We start from the raw sequence: 18,455 nt of genomic DNA, 5'->3' as shown, positions 1-18,455 counted from the left end.
TACACTGCCTGTCCCCTGCATGAGCGGCCTATAGAGATGAATGGACCATCCAATCAGGTGTGCCTGAAAAACTGACAGACAGACCTGATTGGAAGAGTCATGTGACAGGAGCCACATGTAGAGTATGGCCTCCGGTGTGGAGGAAAGAACCTGGAGGTTTCAGAGATGGCAACCAACCTCACCAGACAGACTGCAATCTTCTTCAGATCTACAATAACTGCCAGATCCTGCCCAACTGACTAGAGGTTTGGTGGGTCCTCCTATCACAGGAGAGTGTAGATGGATTGGAGGTTAGGTAGGTCCTCCTATTACAGGAGAGTGTAGACGGATTGGAGGTTAGGTAGGTCCTCCTATCACAGGAGAGTAGTCGGATTGGAGGTTAGGTAGGTCCTCCTATCACAGGAGAGTAGTCGGATTGGAGGTTAGGTGGGTCCTCCTATCACAGGAGAGTAGTCAGATTGGAGGCTAGGTAGGTCCTCCTATCACAGGAGAGTAGTCGGATTGGAGGTTAGGTAGGTCCTCCTATCACAGGAGAGTAGTCAGATTGGAGGTTAGGTAGGTCCTCCTATCACAGGAGAGTAGTCAGATTGGATGTTAGGTAGGTCCTCCTATCACAGGAGAGTGCAGTCGGATTGGAGGTTAGGTAGGTCCTCCTATCACAGGAGAGTGTAGACGGATTGGAGGTTAGGTAGGTCCTCCTATCACAGGAGAGTAGTCAGATTGGAGGTTAGGTAGGTCCTCCTATCACAGGAGAGTAGTCAGATTGGAGGTTAGGTAGGTCCTCCTATCACAGGAGAGTGTAGTCGGATTGGAGGTTAGGTAGGTCCTCCTATCACAGGAGAGTAGTCGGATTGGAGGTTAGGTAGGTCCTCCTATCACAGGAGAGTGTAGTCAGATTGGAGGTTAGGTAGGTCCTCCTATTACAGGAGAGTGTAGACGGATTGGAGGTTAGGTAGGTCCTCCTATTACAGGAGAGTGTAGACGGATTGGAGGTTAGGTAGGTCCTACTATCACAGGAGAGTGTAGTCAGATTGGAGGTTAGGTAGGTCCTCCTATCACAGGAGAGTAGTCGGATTGGAGGTTAGGTGGGTCCTCCTATCACAGGAGAGTAGTCAGATTGGAGGTTAGGTAGGTCCTCCTATCACAGGAGAGTAGTCGGATTGGAGGTTAGGTAGGTCCTCCTATCACAGGAGAGTAGTCGGATTGGAGGTTAGGTAGGTCCTCCTATCACAGGAGAGTAGTCGGATTGGAGGTTAGGTAGGTCCTCCTATCACAGGAGAGTAGTCGGATTGGAGGTTAGGTAGGTCCTCCTATCACAGGAGAGTAGTCGGATTGGAGGTTAGGTAGGTCCTCCTATCACAGGAGAGTAGTCGGATTGGAGGTTAGGTAGGTCCTCCTATCACAGGAGAGTAGTCGGATTGGAGGTTAGGTAGGTCCTCCTATCACAGGAGAGTGTAGTCAGATTGGAGGTTAGGTAGGTCCTCCTATCACAGGAGAGTGTAGTCAGATTGGAGGTTAGGTAGGTCCTCCTATCACAGGAGAGTGTAGTCGGATTGGAGGTTAGGTGGGTCCTCCTATCACAGGAGAGTAGTCGGATTGGAGGTTAGGTAGGTCCTCCTATCACAGGAGAGTAGTCGGATTGGAGGTTAGGTAGGTCCTCCTATCACAGGAGAGTAGTCGGATTAGAGGTTAGGTAGGTCCTCCTATCACAGGAGAGTAGTCGGATTGGAGGTTAGGTAGGTCCTCCTATCACAGGAGAGTAGTCGGATTGGAGGTTAGGTAGGTCCTCCTATCACAGGAGAGTAGTCGGATTGGAGGTTAGGTAGGTCCTCCTATCACAGGAGAGTAGTCGGATTGGAGGTTAGGTAGGTCCTCCTATCACAGGAGAGTAGTCGGATTGGAGGTTAGGTAGGTCCTCCTATCACAGGAGAGTGTAGTCAGATTGGAGGTTAGGTAGGTCCTCCTATCACAGGAGAGTGTAGTCAGATTGGAGGTTAGGTAGGTCCTCCTATCACAGGAGAGTGTAGTCGGATTGGAGGTTAGGTGGGTCCTCCTATCACAGGAGAGTAGTCGGATTGGAGGTTAGGTAGGTCCTCCTATCACAGGAGAGTAGTCGGATTGGAGGTTAGGTAGGTCCTCCTATCACAGGAGAGTGTAGTCAGATTGGAGGTTAGGTAGGTCCTCCTATCACAGGAGAGTGTAGTCGGATTGGAGGTTAGGTAGGTCCTCCTATCACAGGAGAGTGTAGTCGGATTGGAGGTTAGGTAGGTCCTCCTATCACAGGAGAGTAGTCGGATTGGAGGTTAGGTAGTGTAACGGGATGACCCGTGACACCCAGAGACTTTTGAGGGATGGGGGATACTCCTGTGCCAGCGGCCCTAAGTTCACCTTGTGCCCCTTTTGGGCATAGGGTGGCTAATGATAATTCATGTATTACATGAGATGGGGCATCACTGATAGTTCATATTGCAGGATTTTGAGAGATTGCAATTTGTTGGTTAATTGTGACCCAACCAGTCAATAGTGACTCATCTCTCTGTGAAGACTGTTAATATGTTAGGATGAGGCTGGCTCTTGAAAGGCCTTTAATTGTGCGATAACACGGTCTACAGCCTATTGATGCTCAGAGGTGTGAATAGGTGTCAAGCTGTATGCGGAGACGGAACGTCTGCCTAGGGAACTCAGTGCGTGATGGTGTTTTGTTTGTTATGCTGTTAATGAAGGAATGTGCAGTGATAATTATAGGCAGACACGTCTAGAATGTTTAGTAATTAGCCTTGGTGTGTGATTAGGGGGGCGGAGATCTCATTGTCCCTTTGAATACGGTCACATGATTGTAACTACATAAAAAGCTGAGAAGAAACCATTAAAGGGTCATTACATTTGTACAGAGCTGTGTCTCGTCTTGATTCTGGGAAAATGGGGTGTCTGCTGATTTGTGTCAGATGAGCCGTCGTGGGTGGGGTGGTGACCGTTACAGGTAGGTCCTCCTATCACAGGAGAGTGTAGTCAGATTGGAGGTTAGGTAGGTCCTCCTATCACAGGAGAGTGTAGTCAGATTGGAGGTTAGGTAGGTCCTCCTATCACAGGAGAGTGTAGTCGGATTGGAGGTTAGGTGGGTCCTCCTATCACAGGAGAGTGTAGTCGGATTGGAGGTTAGGTGGGTCCTCCTATCACAGGAGAGTAGTCGGATTGGAGGTTAGGTAGGTCCTCCTATCACAGGAGAGTAGTCGGATTGGAGGTTAGGTAGGTCCTCCTATCACAGGAGAGTAGTCGGATTGGAGGTTAGGTAGGTCCTCCTATCACAGGAGAGTAGTCGGATTGGAGGTTAGGTAGGTCCTCCTATCACAGGAGAGTAGTCGGATTGGAGGTTAGGTAGGTCCTCCTATCACAGGAGAGTGTAGTCAGATTGGAGGTTAGGTGGGTCCTCCTATCACAGGAGAGTGTAGTCGGATTGGAGGTTAGGTAGGTCCTCCTATCACAGGAGAGTGTAGTCGGATTGGAGGTTAGGTGGGTCCTCCTATCACAGGAGAGTAGTCGGATTGGAGGTTAGGTAGTGTAACGGGATGACCCGTGACACCCAGAGACTTTTGAGGGATGGGGGATACTCCTGTGCCAGCGGCCCTAAGTTCACCTTGTGCCCCTTTTGGGCATAGGGTGGCTAATCATAATTCATGTATTACATGAGATGGGACATCACTGATAGTTCATATTGCAGGATTTTGAGAGATTGCAAGTTGTTGGTTAATTGTGACCCAACCAGTCAATAGTGACTCATCTCTCTGTGAAGACTGTTCATATGTTAGGATGAGGCTAGCTCTTGAAAGGCCTTTAATTGTGCGATAACACTGTCTACAGCCTAGTGATGCTCAGAGGTGTGAATAGGTGTCAAGCTGTATGCAGAGACTGAACGTCTGCCTAGGGAACTCAGTGTGCGATGGTGTTTTGTTTGTTATGCTGTTAATGAAGGAATGTTTAGTAATTAGCCTTGGTGTGTGATTAGGGGGGCGGAGATCTCATTGTCCCTTTGAATACGGTCACATGATTGTAACTACATAAAAAGCTGAGAAGAAACCATTAAAGGGTCATTACATTTGTACAGAGCTGCGTCTCGTCTTGATTCTGGGGAAATGGGGTGTCTGCTGATTTGTGTCAGATGAGCCGTCGTGGGTGGGGTGGTGACCGTTACAGGTAGGTCCTCCTATCACAGAAACTTGGACAGTCAGATTCTACAGGATGGTGATCATTACGCTCTACATACCTCCCTGTATCACTGAGGTTAGGTAGGTCCTTAATATTCTTCTCCATAGTCCCCCCCCCTATAGGTACACCTCACTTTAGTCCCCCTTCAGATTTGGCCCCCATACCTCTTCATCTGCACTGACCTTTAGAGCCACCAGCTGGTCGCCCCGCACCGTTCGGAAGACTTCTCCGTACACCCCCTCCCCCACCTTCTGGCAGAGGAGGATCTGATCCTGCGTCAGGCATTGGTGGAAAGAAATCGGCTTCTCCTGCTGACATTCCGCCAAAACCTTCTCCGCATCGGTGAGATCATCGCAGTACAGAGACGATGGAGAGAGCAGGAGCTGCAGGGAGAGAGAGATGAGTCAGGAGGACGATGGAGAGAGCAGGAGCTGCAGGGAGAGAGAGATGAGTCAGGAGGACGATGGAGAGAGCAGGAGCTGCAGGGAGAGAGAGATGAGTCAGGAGGAAGATCCCCGACAGACGATGGAGAGAGCAGGAGCTGCAGGGAGAGAGAGATGAGTCAGGAGGACGATGGAGAGAGCAGGAGCTGCAGGGAGAGAGAGAGAGATATGAGTCAGGAGGAAGATCCCCGACAGAACGTCCTTCATAGACCCCCCCCCCGACAGACGATGGAGAGAGCAGGAGCTGCAGGGAGAGAGAGAGAGAGATATGTCAGGAGGAAGATCCCCGACAGACGATGGAGAGAGCAGGAGCTGCAGGGAGAGAAAGAGAGAGATGAGTCAGGAGGAATATCCCCGACAGAACGTCCTTCATAGACCCCCCCCCCCCCCGACAGACGATAGAGAGAAGGAGCTGCAGAGAGAGAGAGATATATGTCAGGGGGAAGATCCCCGACAGACGATGGAGAGAGCAGGAGCTGCAGGGAGAGAGAGAGATATGTCAGGAGGAAGATCCCCGACAGACGATGGAGAGAGCAGGAGCTGCAGGGAGAGAGAGAGATATGTCAGGAAGAAGATCCCCGACAGACGATGGAGAGAGCAGGAGCTGCAGGGAGAGAGAGAGATATGTCAGGAAGAAGATCCCCGACAGACGATGGAGAGAGCAGGAGCTGCAGGGAGAGAGAGAGATATGTCAGGAGGAAGATCCCCGACAGAATGTTCTTCATAGACCCCCCCCCCTCGACAGACGATGGAGAGAGCAGGAGCTGCAGGGGGAGAGAGAGAGAGAGAGATATGTCAGGAGGAAGATCCCCGACAGACGATGGAGAGAGCAGGAGCTGCAGGGAGAGAGAGAGATATGTCAGGAGGAAGATCCCCGACAGATGATGGAGAGAGCAGGAGCTGCAGGGAGAGAGAGAGATATGTCAGGAGGAAGATCCCTGACAGACGATGGAGAGAGCAGGAGCTGCAGGGAGAGAGAGAGAGAGAGATATGTCAGGAGGAAGATCCCTGTAACGGACACATGCATGCTGCAGAGACAGTTATAATCTTCGTGCAGGGAGGACTACAAGGAACTGCATGGCTTGTCACAATTGGATGTACCGCATTGTATTCTGAGCTCAAAGGGTTAATTGGACAAGTTTCTTTTCACTGCTGAATGCTAATGTTCCCTTCGCATAGATAATGAACTCTCTTTTGTGTGCAGGTAAACAGCCCCCCTGTGAGGTGTATGCTGATGGGGATTCTGTGTGAGTGATAATTGTTTTAAAGGTTAATTGCATTCTATGTGCCTGGCCAGGAAATGTTAAGTGGGGTGAGGTGCCGAAGCGGCTAGAAACTGGCCAAGTGATTAATTCAAGGAGATGTCATTGTTCTTGTAACAGTTGTAACCAGATATAAGCAGGTGAAATATGCCAAATAAAGTCAGTCTACTTGACCCTTCAAACGTAGCACGTCTCGTTTCTTGGAAGGGCGTTCGATGGGATATACCGGCGGTACCTGCATATCGCAGCTTGCCAGGGAAAAGGACGTCTCCAACGGCCGATACCCCTCACTACATGGGTAGCCGTTACATTGGTTGGCAGCGGTGGGATGGTCCTTTTATCCAAAGAGCAAGTGCTGAATGGTGTCGCAGTACGCCAGGCTGAAAAGATCCACACTAAAAGATTTATTAGAGAGTCGTGGTAGGAGCGCCAGCAACAGACCACGGAGGGAGCTGATAGCTGAACTGCTGGAGCTGGACGAAATGGATGGATCCATGGAAGGAACTGAGCCCCTTGCACCGGTCAGCGAAGAAGATGTAATTACTGGGATTGTACAGCGGAGATTATCCTTGTATCCAGAAACGTCCGTGGAACTAATCAACCAGCTGTTCCGGGAAGCAAGGGAAGAGATACAAATGAAGAGGGGACAAGAACTGGAACTGGTAAGAGCGAGACAGCCCATTACACCTGCAGTTCCTACTCCCCCCACCTGCTGCTACAGGAAAGAAAATACCGTTCACTGCATTTAAAGCTTTTGTAGAAAGTGAGGAGGAAATCGATGGATATTTGGCGGATTTTGAGAGGCAGTGCTCACTACACCAGGTCCCACCAGACCAATGGGTCACTATTTTGTCGGGGAAATTGTCGGGCAAAGCCAATGAAGCCTTTCGGGCTCTCGCTCCAGAGGATATTTTACAATACCAGCAAGTTAAAAAGGCGCTGCTAACCCGATATGCCGTAACGCCAGAAGCCTACCGCCGGCGCTTCCGGGAGTCCAAGAAGATGGCTGTGGACTCCCACATGGAATGGGCCAACCAGTTACAAAGGGTGGCATCCCTTTGGGTCCAAGGGTGCAAGGCCAACACCGGGGAGGAAGTATTACAGCTGTTCCTAATGGAACATTTCTTCCAAGACCTAGCCGCAGACATACAAGACTGGGTACAAGATCGCCGGCCCGCTAACTTAAACGAGGCGGCTCGGCTAGCAGATGAGTACACGGAGACAAGGAAAGTAAGCCAGGGTACGACGCGGCTGGCTCAGAAGGTAGAACCGCGTACTCCAACCGTCACCCCACGCCCAGAGTTTCGGGCTCCAGTCCCACCACGTCCTCAGGGGCCTAGCAACTACCCCCGGGATTCGCCTAGGGTGACGTGCCATCACTGCAGCGACACGGGACATATTGCTCGTTATTGCCCTTTGAGAGCTACAAATAACAATTGGAGACGCACAACACCCAACACAGAGGTCACTCCATCACGTCCCTCTGCGGCCCACTGCCTGGAGACCGAGGGGGGCCCTGAGGAATGTCTGGGAATTTGGTATGAGGCAGACCCAATACAAGCTGCCTCTCCGGATAACCGTCAGCATCACCGTCAGGAGGTACGAGTGAATGGACAAGTAGCACAAGGCCTAAGAGATTCCGGGACTACTATCACTCTGATTCAATCAAACATCTGGTAAAGCCAGAGAACGTGTCCACTCGCACAGTTGCCGTCCGGGTCGCAGGGGGTGCTGTATTTCGCGTACCCACCACCCGGGTGCACTTAGACTGGGGAGCCGGGTCAGGAAAGACCACAGTTGGTATCATGGACAACCTACCTGCCGAGGTGGTGCTGGGCAACGACATTGGCCCTCTGACTTCGGCTTATTTACCTACACCTGCTGCTGCTTGTCCCGTGACCACCCGCGTTGCTGGAATCAACCCGCTTGCTGCTGAGAACCGGGTAAGACTACCTTCCCCGACATGTACTGTAGATCCGGCACAATATCACAGTCTAAAATGGGAATGTGACAAGTTGGCCAGTGAGAAATCAGAGATGCAACGACACTATGTCATGTATTATGAGATGTCCCGTGGCTTGAACATTGAAATGCACAAACAGGCGGAAATTGTCAAAAGATTAAATGGGATTTGCATCCAGGTGGTGCCCTATCTCTCCCAAGAGCATCAGCAACAGGGAGCCATTGAGAGAGCAAAGCAAGTGACTGTTCCAGAACTGAATTCTATTATTCACCGTCACCATCAGCTACCGACCTGGTAAGCCAATGGGAAGGCCGACGACTGTCCAGGCAAACGGAACTTTTACCCTAACAGCAGACCGGACATCCCCAAGTTGATCCGAAAAGGATCAATCCGGGTCTGCCGGAGTGTTCCACAAAAGGGGAGTAGTGTAACGGACATATGCATGCTGCCGGGACATCGATAATCTTCGTGCAGGGGGACTACAAGGAACTGCATGGCTTGTCACAAGTGGAGGTACCACAGTGTATTCTGAGCTCAAAGGGTTAATTGGACAAGTTTCTTTTCATTGTTGAATGCTAATGTTCCCTTCGCATAGATAATGAACCCTCTTTTGTGTGCAGGTAAACAGCCCCCTGTGAGGTGTATGCTGATGGGGATTATGTGTGAGTGATAATTGTTTTAAAGGTTAATTGAATTCTATGTGCCTGGCCAGGAAATGTTAAGTGGGGTGAGGTGCCGAAGCGTCTAGAAACTGGCCAAGTGATTAATTCAAGGAGATGTCATTGTTTCAGGGGGTCTGTGTTGAAGCCCCCTACTGGGAAAAGGGGAGGGCGGAAACTGTCATTGTTCTTGTAACAGTTGTAACCAGATATAAGCAGGTGAAATATGCCAAATAAAGTCAGTCTGCTTGACCCTCCAAACGTAGCACGTCTCGTTTCTTGGAAGGGCGTTCGATGGGATATACCGGCGGTACCTGCATATCGCAGCTTGCCAGGGAAAAGGACGTCTCAAACGGCTGAGACCCCTCACTACCAGTGGGTAGCCGTTACAATCCCCGACAGACGATGGAGAGAGCAGGAGCTGCAGGGAGAGAGAGAGATATGTCAGGAAGAAGATCCCCGACAGACGATGGAGAGAGCAGGAGCTGCAGGGAGAGAGAGAGAAGTCAGGAAGAAGATCCCCGACAGAATGTTCTTCATAGACCACCCCCCCACCGACTATTAACCACAGATCCCGAGACAGCAGCACTATGGGATAATGTCTGTACTGCTCCCCAGTATTAGGAGAAGGACTTCCCCTCGCCACGACTCCGAGAAGGACTTCCCCTCGCCACGACTCCGAGAAGGACTTCCCCTCGCCACGACTCCGAGAAGGACTTCCCCTCGCCACGACTCCGAGAAGGACTTCCCCTCGCCACGACTCCGAGAAGGACTTCCCCTCGCCACGACTCCGAGAAGGACTTCCCCTCGCCACGACTCCGAGAAGGACTTCCCCTCGCCACGACTCCGAGAAGGACTTCCCCTCGCCACGACTCCGAGAAGGACTTCCCCTCGCCACGACTCCGAGAAGGACTCCCCTCGACTCCGAGAAGGACTTCCCCTCGCCACGACTCCGAGAAGGACTTCCCCTCGCCACGACTCCGAGAAGGACTTCCCCTCGCCACGACTCCGAGAAGGACTTCCCCTCGCCACGACTCCGAGAAGGACTTCCCCTCGCCACGACTCCGAGAAGGACTCCCCTCGACTCCGAGAAGGACTTCCCCTCGCCACGACTCCGAGAAGGACTTCCCGTCGCCACGACTCCGAGAAGGACTTCCCGTCGCCACGACTCCGAGAAGGACTTCCCGTCGCCACGACTCCGAGAAGGACTTCCCGTCGCCACGACTCCGAGAAGGACTCCCCTCGCCAGGACTCCCCTCCCCTCCCGCCAGGGAGTTTCCTGTCCTTGTGGGAGGAGCCTGTTTTTCATTTTTTAGGGTCCCGTTGTCGGCTCTTTTCTTTCCCCACATGGAAGACGTCATTTGTCAGGACCAGCAAAGCGTCTGATTGGCAGAGGAGCGGCTTACCAGAGAAGAGGAGTTGCTGTGCGCACTTTGGTTCCCAGTTCTCCTGTCAGCGAGGTGGAGGGATGGAAGGCCGGCCTCAACTGAGGGGAAGAATGAGAGAAAGGCACAAATAAGACAGGGGCCCCACATAATCCAGAACCAAACCTCCCACAGGGGCCCCACATAATCCAGAACCAAACCTCCTACAGGGGCCCCACATAATCCAGAACCAAACCTCCCACAGGGGCCCCACATAATCCAGAACCAAACCTCCCACAGGGACCCCACATAATCCAGAACCAAACTTCCCACAGGGGCCCCACATAATCCAGAACCAAACCTCCCACAGGGGCCCCACATAATCCAGAACCAAACCTCCCACAGGGGCCCCACATAATCCAGAACCAAACCTCCCACAGGGGCCCCACATAATCCAGAACCAAACCTCCCACAGGGGCCCCACATAATCCAGAACCAAACCTCCCACAGGGGCCCCACATAATCCAGAACCAAACCTCCCACAGGGGCCCCACATAATCCAGAACCAAACCTTCCACAGGGGCCCCACATAATCCAGAACCAAACCTCCCACAGGGGCCCTAAATAATCCAGAACCAAACCTTCCACAGGGGCCCCACATAATCCAGAACCAAACCTCCCACAGGGGCCCCAAATAATCCAGAACCAAACCTTCCACAGGGGCCCCACATAATCCAAATGCAGAATGCAGAGATCCCATCTAGTACCAACCCAAACCTCCCACTGAGACCCACATAACACAAAACCACATCTCCTAAGAGGCCCCACATAATCCAGAACCCAACCTCCCAACAAGGTCTCTAATAATGGAGAACCAAACCTCCCACAGGGGCCCCACATAATCCAGAACCAAACCTTCCACAGGGGCCCCAAATAATCCAGAACCAAACCTCCCAAAGGGGCCCCACATAATCCAGAACCAAACCTCCCACAGGGGCCCCACATAATCCAGAACCAAACCTTCCACAGGGGCCCCAAATAATCCAGAACCAAACCTCCCAAAGGGGCCCCACATAATCCAGAACCAAACCTCCCACAGGGGCCCCACATAATCCAGAACCCAACCTCCCAACAAGGTCTCTAATAATGGAGAACCAAACCTCCCACAGGGGCCCCACATAATCCAGAACCAAACCTCCCACAGGGGCCCCACATAATCCAGAACCAAACCTCCCACAGGGGCCCCACATAATCCAGAACCAAACCTCCCACAGGGGCCCCACATAATCCAGAACCAAACCTCCCAAAGGGGCCCCAAATAATCCAGAACCAAACCTCCCACAGGGGCCCCACATAATCCAGAACCAAACCTCCCACAGGGACCCCACATAATCCAGAACCAAACCTCCCACAGGGACCCCACATAATCCAGAACCAAACCTCCCACAGGGGCCCCACATAATGCAGAACCAAACCTCCCACAGGGGCCCCACATAATCCAGAACCAAACCTCCCACAGGGGCCCCACATAATCCAGAACCAAACCTCCCAAAGGGGCCCCACATAATCCAGAACTAAACCTCCCACAGGGGCCCCACATAATCCAGAACCAAACCTCCCACAGGGGCCCCACATAATCCAGAACCAAACCTCCCACAGGGGCCCCACATAATCCAGAACCAAACCTCCCACAGGGGCCCCACAAAATCAAGAACCAAACCTCCCACAGGGACCCCACATAATCCAGAACCAAACCTCCCAAAGGGGCCCCAAATAAGCCAGAACCAAACCTCCCACAGGGGCCCCACATAATCCAGAACCAAACCTCCCACAGGGGCCCCAAATTATCCAGAACCAAACCTCCCACAGGGGCCCCACATAATCCAGAACCAAACCTCCCACAGGGGCCCCACATAATCCAGAACCAAACCTCCCACAGGGGCCCCACATAATCCAGAACCAAACCTCCCACAGGGGCCCCACATAATCCAGAACCAAACCTCCCACAGGGGCCCCACATAATCCAGAACCAAACCTCCCACAGGGGCCCCACATAATCCAGAACCAAACCTCCCACAGGGACCCCAAATAATCCAGAACCAAACCTCCCACAGGGGCCCCACATAATCCAGAACCAAACCTTCCACAGGGGCCCCACATAATCCAAATGCAGAATGCAGAGATCCCACCTAGTAACAACCCAAACCTCCCACTGAGACCCACATAACACAAAACCTCATCTCCTAAGAGGCCCCACATAATCCAGAACCCAACCTCCCAACAAGGTCTCTAATAATGGAGAACCCAACCTCCCACAGGGGCCCCAGAATTTAGAGACCCCACCTAGTACAAAACCAAACCTCCCACAGGGGCCCCACATCACCCAGAACCAAACCTCCCACAGGGGCCCCACATAATCCAGAACCAAACCTCCTGCTGAGGTCTCTTTGTGAAGAACCCCCCAGAGATCGGATCTTTGGCTCAGCGGACGCCGCGCGCTGCATGGCGATCGCTTTTCCTCACCTTTCTTCTTGCGGTGGAGCGACAGAGCGGCTCGGAGTCGTGCCCATCGCTGAAGATCCTTATGAGTATCTCGAATGGAAAAGGATTCTGTGGACAGGTCAAGATTCCCGACAGTCGTAGAGTTGAGGAAGGACGAGGTGAGCAGAGAAGGCGAGAAATGAAGAGGGGAGAGGGCTCCGCCCACATCCTGAGGGGGAGAGGAAACACCAATCACACATCACCCCAATATAATGACTTCCCACCTTACACTGCAGGCCAGATAAAACCCGCTTAGAATGAACTCTTTACCCCCCCACCAAAACTCTCACCTCCCTCCTGCTCCCCTTCCCCCAGAACTCTCACCTCCTTTCTTCTCCTCCCCCAGAACTCTCACCTCCCTCCCGCTCCCCTCCCCCCAGAACTCTCACCTCCTTTCTTCTCCTCCCCTCCCCCCAGAACTCTCACCTCTCTCCCGCTCCCCTCCCCCCAGAACTCTCACCTCCCTCCCGCTCCCCTCCCCCCAGAACTCTCACCTCCCTCCCGCTCCCCTCCCCCCAGAACTCTCACCTCCTTTCTTCTCCTCCCCCCCCCCCAACACTCTCACCTCCTTTCTTCTCCTCCCCCCAGAACTCTCACCTCCCTCCTGCTCCCCTCCCCCCAGAACTCTCACCTCCCTCCTGCTCCCCTCCCCCCAGAACTCTCACCTCCCTCCCGCTCCCCTCCCCCCAGAACTCTCACCTCCCTCCCGCTCCCCTCCCCCCAGAACTCTCACCTCCCTCCCGCTCCCCTCCCCCCAGAACTCTCACCTCCCTCCTGCTCCCCTCCCCCCAGAACTCTCACCTCTCTCCCGCTCCTCCCCCCAGAACTCTCACCTCCCTCCTGCTCCCCTCCCCCCAGAACTCTCACCTCTCTCCCGCTCCTCCCCCCAGAACTCTCACCTCCCTCCCGCTCCCCTCCCCCCAGAACTCTCACCTCCCTCCTGCTCCCCTCCCCCCAGAACTCTCACCTCCCTCCCGCTCCCCTTCCCCCAGAACTCTCAACCTCCCTCCCGCTCCCCTCCCCCCAGAACTCTCACCTCCCTCCCGCTCCCCTCCCCCCAGAACTCTCACCTCCCTCCCGCTCCCCTCCCCCCAGAACTCTCACCTCCCTCCCGCTCCCCTCCCCCCAGAACTCTCACCTCCCTCCTGCTCCTCCCCCCAGAACTCTCACCTCCCTCCTGCTCCCCTTCCCCCAGAACTCTTACCTCCTTTCTTCTCCTCCCCCCCAGAACTCTTACCTCCCTCCTGCTCTCCTCCCCCCAGAACTCTCACCTCCCTCCTGCTCTCCTCCCCCCAGAACTCTCACCTCCTTTCTTCTCCTCCCCCTAGAACTCTCACACCCCTCCTGCTCCCCTCCCCCCCAGAACTCTCACCTCCTTTCTTCTCCTCCCCCCAGAACTCTCACCTCCCTCCCCCCCAGAGCTCTAACCTCCCTTCTGCTCCCCCCAGAACTCTCACCTCCCTCCCGCTCCTCCCCCCAGAACTCTCACCTCCCTCCCGCTCCTCCCCCCAGAACTATCACCTCCCTCCCGCTCCTCCCCCCAGAACTATCACCTCCCTCCCGCTCCTCCCCCCAGAACTATCACCTCCCTCCTGCTTCCCTTCCCCCAGAACTCTCACCTCCTTTCTTCTCCTCCCCCTAGAACTCTCACCTCCTTTCTTCTCCTCCCCCCCACCAAAACTCTCACCTCCCTCCCGCTCCCCTCCCCCCAGAACTCTCACCTCCTTTCTTCTCCTCCCCCCCACCAAAACTCTCACCTCCCTCCCGCTCCCCTCCCCCCAGAACTCTCACCTCCCTCCCGCTCCCCTCCCCCCAGAACTCTCACCTCCCTCCCGCTCCCCTCCCCCCAGAACTCTCACCTCCCTCCTGCTCCTCCCCCCAGAACTCTCACCTCCCTCCTGCTCCCCTTCCCCCAGAACTCTTACCTCCTTTCTTCTCCTCCCCCCCAGAACTCTCACCTCCCTCCTGCTCTCCTCCCCCCAGAACTCTCACCTCCTTTCTTCTCCTCCCCCTAGAACTCTCACACCCCTCCTGCTCCCCTCCCCCCCAGAACTCTCACCTCCTTTCTTCTCCTCCCCCCAGAGCTCTAACCTCCCTCCTGCTCCCCCCAGAACTCTCACCTCTCTCCCTCCTCCCCCCAGAACTCTCACCTCCCTCCCGCTCCTCCCCCCAGAACTCTCACCTCCCTCCCGCTCCTCCCCCCAGAACTATCACCTCCCTCCCGCTCCTCCCCCCAGAACTATCACCTCCCTCCCGCTCCTCCCCCCAGAACTATCACCTCCCTCCTGCTCCCCTTCCCCCAGAACTCTCACCTCCTTTCTTCTCCTCCCCCCCAGAACTCTCACACCCCTCCCCCCCAGAACTCTCACCTCCTTTCTTCTCCTCCCCCCAGAACTCTCACCTCTCTCCCTCCAGAACTCTTACCTACCTCCCTCCCTCCTTCCCCCAGAACTCTCACCTCCCTCCCTCTCTCCTCCCCCCAGAACTCTCACCTCCCTCCTCCCCCCAGAACTCTCACCTCCCTCCCTCCTCCCCCCAGAACTCTCACCTCCCTCCCTCCCTCCTCCCCCCAGAACTCTCACCTCCCTCCCTCCTCCCCCCAGAACTCTCACCTCCCTCCCTCCCTCCTCCCCCCAGAACTCTCACCTCCCTCCCTCCCTCCTCCCCCCAGAACTCTCACCTCCCTCCTCCCCCCAGAACTCTCACCTCCCTCCTCCCCCCAGAACTCTCACCTCCCTCCCTCCCTCCTCCCCCCAGAACTCTCACCTCCCTCCCTCCTCCTCCTTCCCCCAGAACTCTTACCTCCTTGTCCCGGAACAGAGACATGTCCCCATAGTCCTGGAAGGAAAGCTGCTTCTGGGCCTTGGTGGACTTTTTCCTGCGGTTTCCCCATCTCTTCACACTGAAGCCACTAATACAGACTTTCCTCCCCGTGGTCTCCTGAGGAGCCGCAGAGTTCTGAATTCGGCTCTTTGGCATAGAAGAGATCACCAGGGGGGTCTTCATTCCCGTCTCTAAAGTCAGTGAGGTGAGATCGGTGCCAAAGATTCGCAGACGCGGCTCAACGTTCCGAGTCTTAGACAAGTTTTTATCCTGAAAATATTTGGTAACGGAATGGCGGTCCAGTTGTACAACCGGCTGCATCTGGCGGAGACTCATGTCTCTCAGAGGCAGAATTAAAGTGCCCACCTCCGTCTTATGGACCCGCCGAGCCCCCCAAGGACATTTCTCCATCTGCCTTTCCAGATATTCAACAACTGCGTCTGGATGCAACTTTACAACGGGCTGGAAAGTTCTTCTTCTGAAATAATTCCACTTATCTGACGAATTTCTCTTCAGGAACCCGCTGGATGGGCTTTCATCCAACATGGCGGCCTCCTCCATCAACAGGTCCTTCACAGAGGTGTGGGGCAAATCCTCCTCCTCCTCAGCAGAGAAGAGCTCAGGACTGGTACAGAAGGCATTGCTGTCCCCTGGTCCGTGCTTCTCCTCCTCATCCAGGCACATAAAAGATGGAGAGGGGGAAACACCGACGGGAGACAAAAGGCACAAAGAGGATCTTCCATTGGATACCTTAATGCTCAGACACTTTACCCCGGACCCAGGATTGGTGGGCGACCCGAGCTTGGACTCATCCGTTCTGCTGCATGGTTGTGTCCCTCTTCTCGGATCTTCCATGAGACCACCATGTGCCATTCTTCCGGGAATGTCCCCATACAACAGGTCCTCTTTATTCTCTCCATCGGTAGAATGGGCCCCAGAGCAGCACCTGACCACACTGTCCTCCAGGGGCCCACACAGCGCCAGCTGCCTGACAAAAGACTTCTCTGTCCTCGGCATGGCAGTCAGCAGAACGGAGGGGGTGCTGGAGAGGAGAGGAGCTTTCTGAAGAGGACTGGACAGCGCGTCCGCAGAGGAGTCCAGAATACTGATGACCTCCGGACACAACTTCCGCTTCTTCACTTCAAAGTCGTGGAACGAGTCTGGAGTCAGAGGTGTGCGCTGCTGAGGAAACACCACAAGACATGGGTCCTACTATACATGGGTCCTACTACTCACACCTCCTCCATGGGTCCTACTACTCACCCCCCTCCATGGGTCCTACTACTCACCCCCCTCCATGGAAAGAGTCTGGAGTCAGAGGTGTGCGCTGCTGAGGAAACACCACAAGACATGGGTCCTACTATACATGGGTCCTACTACACATGGGTCCTACTGCTCACCCCCCTCCATGGAAAGAGTCTGGAGTCAGAGGTGTGCGCTGCTGAGGAAACACCACAATACATGGGTCCTACTATACATGGGTCCTACTACTCGAACCTCCATGGGTCCTACTATACATGGGTACTACTACTCACCCCCCCCTCCATGGGTCCTACTACTCACACCTCCATGGAAAGAGTCTGGAGTCAAAGGTGTGCGCTGCTGAGGAAACACCACAATACATGGGTCCTACTATACATGGGTCCTACTACTCACACCCCCTCCATGGGTCCTACTACTCACACCTCCTCCATGGGTCCTACTACTCACACCCCCTCCATGGAAAGAGTCTGGAGTCAGAGGTGTGCGCTGCTGAGGAAACACCACAAGATACAAGACATGGGTCCTACTATACATGGGTCCTACTACTCGCACCCCCTCCATGGGTCCTACTACTCGCACCCCCTCCATGGGTCCTACTACTCACACCCCCTCCATGGGTCCTACTACTCACACCCCCTCCATGGGTCCTACTACTCACACCCCCTCCATGGGTCCTACTACTCACACCCCCTCCATGGGTCCTACTACTCACACCCCCTCCATGGGTCCTACTACACATGGGGACTACTATACATGGGTCCTACTACTTGCACCTCCATGGGTCCTACTATACATGGGTACTACTACTCACCCCCCCCTCCATGGGTCCTACTACTCACACCTCCATGGAAAGAGTCTGGAGTCAAAGGTGTGCGCTGCTGAGGAAACACCACAAGATACAAGACATGGGTCCTACTATACATGGGTCCTACTACTCACACCCCCTCCATGGGTCCTACTACTCACACCCCCTCCATGGGTCCTACTACTCACACCCCCTCCATGGGTCCTACTACTCACACCCCCTCCATGGGTCCTACTACTCACACCCCCTCCATGGAAAGAGTCTGGAGTCAGAGGTGTGTGCTGCTGAGGAAACACCACAATACATGGGTCCTACGATGCATGGGTCCTACTATACATGGGTCCTACTATACATGGGTCCTACTATACATGGGTCCTACTATACATGGGTCCTACTACTCACACCCCCTCCATGGGTCCTACTACTCACACCTCCATGGAAAGAGTCTGGAGTCAAAGGTGTGCGCTGCTGAGGAAACACCACAATACATGGGTCCTACTATACATGGGTCCTACTACTCACACCCCCTCCATGGGTCCTACTACTCGCACCTCCATGGGTCCTACTACTCACACCCCCTCCATGGGTCCTACTACTCACACCCCCTCCATGGGTCCTACTACTCACACCCCCTCCATGGGTCCTACTACTCACACCCCCTCCATGGAAAGAGTCTGGAGTCAAAGGTGTGCGCTGCTGAGGAAACACCACAAGATACAAGACATTGGTCCTACTATACATGGGTACTACTACTCACCCCCCCTCCATGGGTCCTACTACTCACACCCCCTCCATGGGTCCTACTACTCACCCCCCCTCCATGGGTCCTACTACTCACACCCCCTCCATGGGTCCTACTACTCACACCCCCTCCATGGGTCCTACTACTCACACCCCCTCCATGGGTCCTACTACTCACACCCCCTCCATGGGTCCTACTACTCACCCCCCCTCCATGGGTCCTACTACTCACACCCCCTCCATGGGTCCTACTACTCACACCCCCTCCATGGGTCCTACTACTCACCCCCCCTCCATGGGTCCTACTACTCACACCCCCTCCATGGGTCCTATTACTCACACCCCCTCCATAGGTCCTACTACTCACACCCCCTCCATGGGTCCTACT

At 54.3% G+C, this 18,455-nt stretch overlaps 1 protein-coding gene across 1 annotated transcript in view; it reads right to left on the bottom strand.

Annotated features, from left to right (window-relative positions):
- The window catches only part of HASPIN (histone H3 associated protein kinase), a 39,017-nt gene extending 22,541 nt beyond the window's left edge, over positions 1–16,476 (bottom strand). The window contains exons 1-4 of the mRNA XM_040355464.1: positions 15,238–16,476; positions 12,418–12,604; positions 9,937–10,016; positions 4,386–4,586 (exon numbers count right to left, since the gene is read on the bottom strand). Coding sequence (XP_040211398.1) covers positions 4,386–4,586; positions 9,937–10,016; positions 12,418–12,604; positions 15,238–16,275 — 1,506 coding nt within the window. The 5' untranslated portion in view covers positions 16,276–16,476. The remainder of the gene's footprint in view (positions 1–4,385; positions 4,587–9,936; positions 10,017–12,417; positions 12,605–15,237) is intronic.
- Positions 16,477–18,455: the final 1,979 nt, after the last annotated feature.

The sequence above is a fragment of the Rana temporaria genome, chromosome 5 (genome assembly GCF_905171775.1).
Source record: "Rana temporaria chromosome 5, aRanTem1.1, whole genome shotgun sequence".
In the NCBI taxonomy this organism is placed as follows: domain Eukaryota; kingdom Metazoa; phylum Chordata; class Amphibia; order Anura; family Ranidae; genus Rana; species Rana temporaria.
The sequence above is the reverse complement of the archived record's forward strand: the minus strand, read 5'-3'. Positions and strand labels throughout refer to the sequence as shown.